Source organism: Ictalurus punctatus, chromosome 14, assembly GCF_001660625.3.
Source record: "Ictalurus punctatus breed USDA103 chromosome 14, Coco_2.0, whole genome shotgun sequence".
NCBI lineage: Eukaryota > Metazoa > Chordata > Actinopteri > Siluriformes > Ictaluridae > Ictalurus > Ictalurus punctatus.
Window position 1 is genome coordinate 3,906,769 of NC_030429.2, and position 12,074 is coordinate 3,918,842.

Sequence of the window (12,074 nt, forward strand, 5' to 3'; positions counted from 1 at the left end):
CCTCCCGGCCAGCTCCATCAAATCCCTTCAGATGATTCAGAATGCTGCAGCGCGCCTCGTCTTCAACCAGTCCAAGAGAACCCATGTCACACCCCTCTTCATCTCCCTCCACTGGCTTCCTGTAGCTGCCCGCATCAAGTTCAAGGCTTTGATGGTCACCTACAAGACCTTGTCAGGAACAGCGCCCCCTACCTCAACTCTCTCCTGAAGAACTACGTTCCCTCTCGCAATCTGCGATCGATTAGCGACCGATGTTTAGCAGTTCCAGCTCAGCGTGGCGCAAGGTCCCTTTCCAGAACCTTCACACTAACTGTTCCTCAGTGGTGGAATGCATTCCCAATATCAATCCGGACCGCAGAATCTCTCACCATCTTCAAAAAACAACTAAAGACCCACCTCTTCAATGAACACCTAAACAAATCATAATAAAAAATAAAAATAAAAAAAATAAAAAATGCACTTACACCTCTACTCTGCACTTTGCTTCTTCTGGAATTCAATTAATGGATCTCGTATGGTAACACTTATTGTATTGTTCTCTGCTTGATATCGCTTTGCTTGTATCTTTCTCATTTGTAAGTCACTTTGGATAAAAGCGCCTGCTAAGTGAATAAATGTAAATGTTTTAGCATGCTGCTAGCATGAATTAGCACTTTGCTAACATGGATTAGCATGTTGCTAGTACGTTTTAGCACACTGCTAGCAAGAATTGGTATGTCACTAGCATGTTTTAGCATGTTTGAGCACATTGCAAGCATGATTTAACATGTTGATACCATGTTTAGGACATTGTTAGAATTAATTAGCATGTTGGTAGCATGAATTAGCATTTTGCTAGCATGTTATAGCACATTGCTAACATTAATGACAATGTTGTTAGCATGTTTTAGCATGTTGCTTGTATTAATTAGCATGTTGCTAGCATGTTTCAGCTCTCATCTGTGCAGTCCCCTCACTGCCCCACTGTCCTCTGTGCAGTCCCCTCACTGCCCCACTCTCCTCTGTGCAGTCCCCTTACTGCCCCACTCTCCTCTGTGCAGTCCCCTTACTGCCCCACTGTCCTCTGTGCAGTCCCCTTACTGCCCCACTCTCCTCTGTGCAGTCCCCTTACTGCCCCACTGTCCTCTGTGCAGTTCCCTTTCTTTTCAGCATTCACAGTCCCCTTGCTGCCCCACAGTCCACTTTGCTGTCCCCCCCTTGTTGCCCAGCAGCCCCACTCTCCTCTGAGAAGGCCCCTCACTGCCCAGCTGCCCCAATCTCCTCTGTTCAGTCCACTCACTGCCCCACTCACCTCTGTGCAATCCCCTCGCTTCCCAGCAGCCCCACTCTCATCTGTGCCGTCCTCTCACTGCCCGACTCTCCCCTGGGCAGTCCCCTCACTGCCCAGCAGCCCCACTCTCCTCTCTGCAGTCCCCTAACTGTATCACTCCTCTCTGTGCAGGCTCCTTACTGCCCAGCAGCCCCGCTCTCCTCTGTGCAGTTGCCTCACTGCCCAGCAGCGCCACTCTCCTCTGTGCCGTCCTCTCACTGTCCGACTCTCCTCTGGGCAGTCCTCTTGCCGCCCAGCAGCCCCACTCACCTCTGTGCCGTCCCCTCGCTGCCCAGCAGCCCCACTCACCTCTGTGCCTTCCGCTTGCTGCCACACTGTCCTCTATGCAGTCCACTCGCATTCCAACAGCTGCACTCACCTCTGTGCCATCCCTTCGCCGCCCAGCAGCCCCACTCACTTCTGTGCCATCCGCTCGTAGCCCTGCAGTCCTCTCACCTCTGTGCCGTCCCCTTGCTGCCCAGCAGCTCCACTCACCATTGTGCCTTCCCTTTGCAGCCCAGCAGCCCCACTCACTTCTGTTCTGTCCCCTCGTTGCCACACTGTCCTCTGTGCAGTCCACTTGCAGCCCAGGAGACCCACTCATGTCTGTGCCATCCACTCGCTGCCCAACAGCCCCGCTCACCTCTGTGCAGTACCCTCGTAGCCCAGCAGCCCCACTCACCTCTGTTCTGTCCCTTTGCTGCCACACTGTCCTCTTTGATGTCCCCTTGCAGCCCAGGAGACCCACTCACGTCTGTGCCGTCCTCTTGCAGCCCAGCAGCCCCACTCGCCTCTGTGCCCTCCCCTCTCTGCCAGCAGACCCACTCAGCTCTGTGCATTACCCTCATAGCCCAGCAGCCCCACTCACATCTATTCTGTCCCCACGCAGCCCAAAGCCACACTCCCCTCTGTGCTGTCCCCTCGCAGCTGGGCTTTTTTTTTTCTTTCACAATTTGAGCCCGATGAAGCTCGACATTGTCATCCTGGAATATGCCTGTGCCATCAGGGAAGAAATAATCCACCGATGGGATAACCTGGTCATTCAGTACATTCAGCTGAGTTCATTTTATTGTTGCATAATGTTGCTGAGCCACGACCTGACCAACTGAAGCAACCCCAGATCATAACACTGCCTTGTACAACAAGAGGCTTGTACAATAGGCCCTGTGCATGATGGTTGCATCGCTTCATGTGCTTCTCTTTTTACCCTGACACACCCATCACTTTGGAGTAGGTTAAATCCGGAGATATCAGACCACATGACTTTTTTTTTACATTGCTCTACAGTTCCATCTTTATGCTCCCTAGCAAACTGAAGTTACGTTTTTGCTCTGAACAATAAAATTGTTTTAATCTGATTAGCCTCACACTAGCTGCGTTTACATGGACAACAATAATCCAATCTTAATCCGATTGAGATCATACTTTGGTTAAGAAACTACCATATAAACAGCAATTTTTAATTACCTTAATCTAATTAAGGTCATACTCGAATTAAGCTCTAATCGAATTAAGACAGGTGGAGTACTCCTGTTTTAGTCGCATTATGGACGTGTATTACAGACATGTAAACACCTTAATCACATTATGAACGTCGTGTGAGAGTTTTCACCGCATTTTGCGACAGGACACGATCACTCACGGCAGTTTCACGTTTTACGGCGAACAAGAGAGTTCGGCTGCGTCCCAAACCGCAAACTTTCCTACTATACGGCTGTAGTGGGGGAAAATACACGTATCTCGGCTAGTATATAGACGCTAACTACGCGATTTGAGACGCAGCCCATGGCTTCAAGCAGTTGTCTATTAGCATGTATAGCATGACGATTAATTAACTGCACTTAAAGCGTTCGTAAAAAAAAATAAATAAAAACACCCAAAACTGTATACAGTACCGTAACGAACACGAACTGTATGTTGATACGTGAAATTCTGGAGGGACGTCGGACGGTGGTGACGTAATGACGCGGGCTGTTAATCTAATTATGTTCTAGAACATGTAAAACGGGTACATGACAGGAGTATTCTAAAAGCGACTCATGTAAACACCTTAATCACATTATTATCTTACTCAGAGTAAGGTCAATAATTAGATTACTGATGTCCATGTAAACGTAGTCACTGATTAGGCCACACAACTGTTTAGTCCCAATCCTGTAAATTCTCATTGCATTGTGCATGTGAAAATGCTCTTACTTTCACTTTTCAACATAGCCATGAGTTCTGCTGTCGATTGATTTCGACGTGACTTCACCAAACGTTTTAAAGATCTCTGATCACGGTCATTCAAAATTTTGAAGATTAAAAAAAATTTTTTACGACCAAGTTTCTTCCTCAAAACTTGACATTAAAGTTCATAGCTGTCCTTCCAGGATTTAAAAATGTGTTGGACAGCTCTTAACCAAATTCCATGGATTTCAGCAATCTCCTTAGTTGTTTTCTTTGCTTGATGTAGGCCAATAATTAGCCTATTCTGAAACACAGTAACTTCTTTTCCACGACCACAGTATATGTCTTCTGATATGGCTGTTTACGAAATGAGAAGCTACACATTGCATCAGTAAGGGTTAAAAGAATTGTTGCCAGCTGAAACATATTAATCACTGCAATAATGATCCAATCTTAGGCTCTTAAGTATTTGCTTATTTAAAACCAAACAGAGACTTTTTTTGTTTTTGTTTTGGTCAGGCAGTGTATGTAATATGTAGTGCGAGTCACGCCGGTAGTTCAGCCTCCGGACGCTAGGTGGCGCTGTGAGCGCTCAGGTGTGAAACACGGGCGCTGCTGTGAAGTGCATCTTCCCCGCCGGTCAGAACACCACAGCAACAGCACTCTGTCAGGTAACTTACTAATATTTGTTATAGTTAACCACACTCGGAGATCATTTTAACACAAAATTAAAATAAAGTCCGAGCTGGCATGAGTTTACTGCTACGTATATGTGTGCGCGCGAGGTGTATATATATAAACGCACACGTATTTATTTCTTCCTCGCGCTAGAAGTAAAAGTTGCTGCTTCATGCTCGCTAAGCCCGTTCACTTCCGGTCCACTGAGACGCCTCCTCTGGATTAATCTCACTCTGCTGCACTATAAGAACTCCAGAATCATTGTGATATGCGTTAGAAAGACCTGAGTTGTATATCGCACTGGACTTTAGTCAGCAATGTTAGCAAGCTAGCTAGCATGTTTACAATGCTAACTCATTTGCTAGCCGAGTTGCTTTCTGTTTCTGTTTCCGGTGTATTGTCATTGTGATTTCTTCACACAGCAGCTCCTGATCTCTTTTCTGGGTTTTTGCAGGATTTCTATAATAAGAAGTCGCCATGGTGAGTCAAGATTGAAGTATCAAGTGTGATTTATTTATTGTTTACTTGCCAAAGGGTATAATTAGGGTTCTCAGACACTGTGTGTGTCTCTGTGTTTGTGTGTGTGTGTGTGTGTGCGTGTGCGTGTGTCCTGATAATGTGTGTTTGTCTGTCTGTAGTCTCGGAGATATGATTCAAGAACCACCATCTTTTCCCCTGAAGGTCAGTATGATTTATAAATGAGTATTTGGTGGCAGTTTAAGACACTAAGATCAGGAGATCTTGTGCTTAATGTTATAAAGAACCCAGTTAATGGGTCTGTCAGAACTCCATTCCTTATCAACACTTTAGATGTAATAAGATAGTATCAACCCCCCACAGACCCTGCACAGCCATGGTGAATAATTAATCTAGGACCTGTATGATCTTGTGTCAATGAAAAGCACTCAGGACGTCAGGATGTATACATAAGAACATTTACTCAATGCGATGATTGGCGAACGCTTTAACGGACCCGTTTCTTCCGTCTCTAACAGGGCGCCTCTATCAGGTGGAATATGCCATGGAGGCTATTGGTCACGCTGGAACCTGTTTAGGGATTTTAGCCAACGACGGCGTGCTGCTGGCGGCGGAGAGAAGGAATATCCACAAGCTGCTGGATGAGGTGTTTTTTTCAGAGAAGATCTACAAACTTAACGAGTAAGTCTGTACTCGGTCTGTATTTAATAAGCTCCCTTATTAGTCTTCGGATTCCGGTTCTGTCCATTTTATTCCACTCAGCTGGAGGTTTATCAAGGTGTCCCAGTGAACACCTCTAACAAGCCACACGCAGGTATAGCTCCAATCGCCCTACAGTCCTGGTTTTACGGTCTTACGAATTTCCATTTGAAAATATCACAAGAAGTGATTTAATCATCCCGAGCCGTTAAATAAGGAGAGGAAAACGAGCATTTCCACCATGTCAGGTTTAAGTTGAGTAAGGAGGTGTAATATTGCCAGCTGTGTGAATCACAAAAACTCAGCTGGATGGTGGATTTTTAAGAGATTCTGCAGTACTTCATAGTTTAAAAAAAAAAAAACATACTATGACTTTTTACCATATAGTCCTTTTTATCATGTTCACACGACCGACATTTTCTGATCCTGATCAGTGTAGAGCGAAAGGTCACAGTGAAATAAAAACAGCATAGCCTATCTTATAACTTTCTAATTATCATCATCATCATTAACGTTTGATAATTTTTTTTTTCTGATATGCAGCTTTACCAAAATTGTTCGGCGCCATCACTGATGATCATCTTGAACTGATGTTCAATATACACTCACTGTCCAATTTATTAGGAACCCCCCTGTACAGTCATGCAAATATCTAATCAGGGTATCATCAGGCAGCAGCTCGGTGCGTCTCGACCCAAATCTGCGGAAAAATTTGCAAGCTCCCCCGAATATTGTTGTCGCTTGATTTTGCGCTAATTTCTGCGTTCACGAAATCGTGAAATCCTGGAGGGTTGTTTAATGAGGTCAAAGGAGAACGGACAGACTCGTATCAACCCACATCACTCTTTACAAAAGCTGTGAACAGAGAAGCATCTCCGAATACAAAATGTTAACCAGTTTTAGAATGGGGTTCCTAGTAATTTGGTCGTTGTTTAATGTTAGCTAGGTCGAACATACACTAATAGATTATTGCACATTAACGAACTCAGAATATTCTCCATTTACTGTGACGGAAAGCGAGGGGGCGCGGGGCTTCCAGGAAGCGTCCGATAAAATATCGGAGAGTGAAAAACACTTACGTGGATCATTCCAGATTCATGTGCCGATGAATTTTTTTTTTTCTTTTATCAGGGAGAATAAGACGCTCTTTTGAAGTATTGTTGAGGGATAACTCATATAAGTGTAGAGATGATAATATGGTTATATTACACAAGCCTGATTTCTTTCCCTGCATTGTTTTTATTTATATATATATATGTGTGTATGTATATCATTTTGTTGTGTTACAGAGACATGGCATGCAGCGTAGCAGGAATCACGTCTGATGCCAACGTCCTCACAAATGAACTGCGGCTAATCGCACAGAGGTGAGAGAAATCAGAATGGGTCAAATATTTTAGTCCACTTGTATATGACTAACAGCACTTCCCCATAGAGGTCGAGCGATTAGTGTGTTTTACCGATACTGTGGATCAGTAAGTTGGCTGGTACTTGTCGATATCGGTTGATTAATCGGTTCGTCTTTACAATGATACTGAATGAAAACATAACACTCAAAGTAAAACATTGCTGAACTTTATTACAAAAACAAACAGTACTGATTGTACCATGATAATCTACTGTACGTTTTTAAATGAAATAAATATTAACATATTAACTGTTAATAAAAATGAAAGTAAATAAAATATATACATCCAGACCGAACTAAAAAGCAACAATACAAAGTAACTCGTAAAAAATAGAGACGTCCAAAATGAATTACTTCAAATAGCAACAAAATTGTCAGTGATAGTTTTTATTTCGGCCTCTAGAGGCCGCTCTCGTACTGTATAATGATAGCGGACCCTTCTCTGCTGCTCCTGGACGCAACCGGGAAAAACTCTCGGTGTGGAATCAATCAGTTTATCAGTTGAGCTGTACTTCACCACTGAACGATGCAGCTCGTAATGGCCTGGGTAAAAATCTGTAAATATTTCACCCTAGAAAGCTATTTGTGCGTGTGTGTGTGTGTGTCTGTGTGTGTGTGTGTGTGTGTGTGTGTGTGTATACACAGGTATCTCCTCCAGTACCAGGAGCCCATCCCCTGTGAACAGCTGGTTACAGCTCTGTGTGACATCAAACAAGCCTATACACAGTTTGGAGGTATCGCCTCCATCTTTTGGAGAAACATTACTGTGTTAAATCTTGAGGAGTAAAGCTTGAGGTGCAAACGCTGCTTCTGCTCTGTGTGTGTGTTTGTAGGGAAAAGACCATTTGGTGTGTCTCTGCTATATATGGGCTGGGATAAACACTATGGCTTCCAGCTGTACCAGAGTGACCCCAGTGGAAACTACGGAGGCTGGAAGGCGACCTGCATCGGCAACAACAGCGCGGTAAGTGCGTCTCCACACACACTGTGCAGCGTTGCACTGTAGTAGGAATGCAGGTGTGTGAAAGAAACAGCAGAGTAGGCGTTTCCTCCAGGTTTTTAGATGTCAGACTGAGGTAAGTCTGTATATAAGTGTGTTATGCATTTCAGACGTGTTTCGGATCTGAAATGCCTTTCTACACTATGCGTGTAGGGCACTAGTCAGATTGTGATGTGTCATACTGTTGGGTGGAAAAATGATTTTGCTTATTGCGAGTCGACGTTTTCGCTCTAAAATAACACGCCAGGTGTTTGCGTGGAACTGGCGTTACTTGAAAATAAAAGAAACACTGTAAACATAATAAAAACAAGCAATTTGCAATTTAAACTCTACAGTATATTAAAGATAGAAAAGTGCAGTAATTCATGCAGATTATACGAGCTGAAGTCGATCGAGTCGAGGTTTACGTCAGGATGCAAAAATCTGTTCCCGAAATGATAGGATTTTTGTGAATACTAAATAAATTATGAATACATTTGTTCGTATCCAGCTTGATAAACAAGTCAAAATTAGGGCTGCAACTAACAATTACTTTCATAGCAATTAGTCGGCCGATTATTATTATTTTTTCTTCGATTAATCAGATTGGGGCAAACTTTCAGTACCCTTTTGTGTTGGCGTTACAAATATAAACTTCACACTACAACTTTACATAACTGTTTGTCTGTAGGTATAATTTGGTGCTTTTTGTACATCCATAAATAATGCATACACACTAGTATTTATGCATAACTTTTAATGGATGTTCAAAAAGCACAGAATTAAACTCCAGTCGTAAATTAATAATAATAACTCACTTTCACTGCACCTTGTGGTTTCTGTTACTCACTGCCTTTAGGAATATTACTTGTTTACTTTTGATCGTAGTGTTTTAATTAGACATCACCGATCTTACTCGCGCTGTATCAGCGTGTCTACACCGCGAGTGAGGTGCACATCACTTCCGTTATAATAAACTACAAATTACACTGCAAGCGTGCAAACACAGCATATTATGACTATAAACTTAAATTAAACTAAAGCTCGTGTATCACTGTTTGATCTCCGCGGTGTTTAATATAAAATGCCCCCCTGCCTTAGAGGACTTTCTTCCTCAGTCACGTGACGATTTCTCCTCTGTCTGATGGAGACTGGGGTCATGTTGGGAATAAAAGGGTAACGCTGACAGAAACAGTAAACTGAAGAAAGTGATTGCCGGTGACTCTGGGTATCTGGTAAAGCTAGCGGCGTCGCATTACGTGCGTATGATGTCATGTGCCGTCGACTAGGAAGCGGCTTATTCTTCTGGGTAGAAAAAAAAAAAAAAACGCTCGTGTTATATTTGAGATGATATTACCTTTCTAAAATCCACACACTAGACGGTAGAGTACATAGTGCATAGTGTAAGTGTACAGTACCTCATTTGGGACACGACTTTACTCTGTACGAATTTACTCTCCGAGGCGTGTTCTCAGAACAGAAGTAACGTAGGGAGTAAACACGCCCCATGCCGCGTGCAGACCAACTAATCCGTAATGACATTCACTGACAACGATTTTCATAATCGATTTTTATCGATTTAATGATTAGTTTTTGCAGCTCTAGTCCAAATCATATCTAATTGATTAATCCTGACACGTTTCAGGCTTCACCCTAGGGCTGGGCGATATGACAAAAATATCATCATCTCTCAGAAAGGTGCATCACGTAATCGTTTATCACGGTATCTACACTTATCAGTATTTATTGAGATCTTTGGTATGGTGATTTTTTTTTTTTTTTTTTTTTACATTTTTAATAATTACAAATTAAATGGTACTGAATGGATGCTGTTGATTTGACAATTTTTATTTTTTTTTTTACTTTAACTATTGTCAAGCTCAGTTTAACATTTAAAATGTATTTTTTTTATTTTACTACTGTTTTGCGGACAGTTTTAGATGCATTATATATCGGGATGCGCGTCGTGTATCGTAGAATCGTCCTCAAGTATCGGGGTATGATATTTTTGTCATATTGCCCAGCCCTAAGTTCGAGTGTAAATGCTGATCTCCTGGGATTTTCACACACAACAGTCTCTAGAGTTTATTCAGAATGGCGCAATAAAGAAATATTTCGTTTAAAACATAAACTGGGTGTTCATTTAAACAGCTTAAACAGTTCGGCGCTTACTAAAGGACATTCAGTGACTGATAATGATCCGTAATATGTAATGTATAGCACTGTAAATGACCACTTAGTTGATTGTGAAGTGTTGGCCAGTAGGGGGTGTGAGAGCCTCAGCGATGCCAGTCGGTGCATTCCAGAACATTCTGTCCCAATCTGTTTCTAACAGCAGCTAAAATAAATAAATGAATGAATAAATCTTGATTCTGAAAGCAGTTTCATTACGTTCTTGTTTTTGTGAAAATCTTTTCATTCTTGCCGGATTTGCATTACAGGTCAAAAGTTTACACACTCATTCTTTATTTTTATTTCCCCCCACATTTTAGAATAATAATAAACTCTGGAGTAACACAAAAGAGTTTCTGGGAATTATGTTTGGATTAAAAAATCCAAAATAAATCAAAATGATTTAATATTTTAGCATCTTCAAAGTCGGCGCCCTCTTCACCTAGAATTTCCAGAAATGTATTCTCGGCGCTTTCTCGACTGATTTCTTGAGGAATTTCCCCGAGATGCTTTTTAAACAGTATTAAAGGAGTTCACGCCGACGCCGGACTCTTATCCGCTGCTTTTCGGAATATTTCACTCCGAGTCGTCCGTTTAAATAAAATTATTTTTTTTTGTAAATAAAATACGTTTTCGAATGAAAGAAATGAACACATCGGCACGTTTATATTTTTGTCTACGCCACTGATTTCAAACATTTAATCACACACCGTCAGATCAAAAGTGTTTTAAGATCATGTGAAACATTTCAGCCGAGTGTCCACAAACTTTTGACTGGTAGTGTGTATATATGTGTATATATATTTTTGTTGTTGTTGTTATTTTTTTAAAATACTTATTTATTTATAAATATAAAGAATCAACTAATATAAGTGTCTGGACGTGTGTGTGTGTTGCAGGCTGCTGTGTCAATGCTGAAGCAGGACTTTAAAGAGGGAGAGATGACGCTCTCTTCAGCTCTCGCGCTCGCTGTTAAAGTGCTCAACAAGACCATGGACGTCAGCAAGCTCTCTGCAGAGAAAGGTGTGTGTGTGTGTGTGTGTGTGTGTGTGTGTGATGGAATGGAAAATACACAGATACCTCTTAGACTAGTCAATTGAGATGCCTGAGAATTCATTATGCATAGCCGTGCCTGTAGCCGTGTCCGATCCCACACGTGCAGCTCTGTAGGTTTTTGAGGCGGTGTAACAGCATCCTGAGTTTCCTACTGTCTCTATAACATACGCGTCAAATCAATAGTTCATGCTCGATATCTTTAGCCGGTTTTGTCTCTCCTGCTGATTCCACGCCTCCTCCTTTTGTGTTCGTCTAGTCGAGATCGCCACGTTGACGCGAGAGAACGGTAAGACCAGAATCAAGGTTCTCAAACAGAAAGAGGTGGAAGAGTTGATCAAGAAGCACGAAGCAGAGGAGGCCAAGGCGGAGAAAGACAAGAAAGAGAAAGAACAGAAAGAGAAAGACAAATGAGAAACCTGCACTTCCTCCTTTTTAAAATCCCAGAAAAAAAAAAAGTGGAGTTGAATTCATAGTACAACACTCGGTCCTGTCTGTATGTCTGATTTTTGTTTTATTTTTTTTCTTTAATAAACACAACACGGTGATTGGTGTCTGGATGGTTCTGAGTTTCACAGAGCACTAAAAGATGTGTGTGTGTGTGTGTGTGTGTGTGTGAACAGTGTGTATAATTGATGCATCTAAATGTATCTGGGATTAGTTGGTAACGGACCAGGGATCTGAAGCTGGTTTAGGTGGCTAGCCAAGTAAGGAAGTTTCAGTTTAGTTTGTACCAACCCTGGGTTTTAGGTACGATGAAAGTGTCTCGGCTTTGACTAGTGTTCATCGCCATAGTAACTTGCGCTCCATGGCTGACCTGCTCCGGGGCAGGTTATGTTCAGGGTAAGAGAACTCAAACCCAACTTGGACCAATCAGCTGTCAGCAAAGTGACGCAACTAATTCAACTCCCCAGTGCAAACTGTAAGAAGAGCACTTCACTGAGAAACATTTCATTAAAACAGTTGAAATGACGACATGAAAGATGTCGGGGTTATAAGTGTTCAATCTGTTTATTCTCGTGAACCTACAAAAGTAAACTTGTGTATTTACACAATCAGTATTGTTCCTGAGCTTTTGGCGGTTAGTGTAGGTTTAAATTCCTCATATTTCTGCTAAATAATTTCTTGCT

At 42.2% G+C, this 12,074-nt stretch overlaps 1 protein-coding gene across 3 annotated transcripts; it reads left to right on the forward strand.

Annotated features, from left to right (window-relative positions):
• Window positions 1-4,036: 4,036 nt before the first annotated feature.
• Window positions 4,037-11,492, forward strand: psma4 (proteasome 20S subunit alpha 4). Of its 3 annotated transcripts, none has more exons than XM_017485870.3 (9): window positions 4,037-4,149; window positions 4,611-4,636; window positions 4,795-4,837; window positions 5,152-5,314; window positions 6,622-6,699; window positions 7,386-7,474; window positions 7,574-7,704; window positions 10,791-10,914; window positions 11,204-11,492. In XM_017485870.3, exons 2-9 carry the CDS (start codon window positions 4,634-4,636, stop codon window positions 11,356-11,358), a joined length of 786 nt encoding a protein of 261 aa, XP_017341359.1. In that variant the 5' UTR covers window positions 4,037-4,149; window positions 4,611-4,633; the 3' UTR covers window positions 11,359-11,492. The 3 variants fall into 3 exon arrangements, with proteins under 3 accessions (XP_017341359.1, XP_017341360.1, XP_017341361.1); XM_017485871.3 differs by having other exon boundaries at window positions 4,073-4,149; window positions 4,582-4,636; XM_017485872.3 differs by having other exon boundaries at window positions 4,099-4,149; window positions 4,579-4,636.
• The last annotated feature ends 582 nt before the right edge of the window (window positions 11,493-12,074 follow it).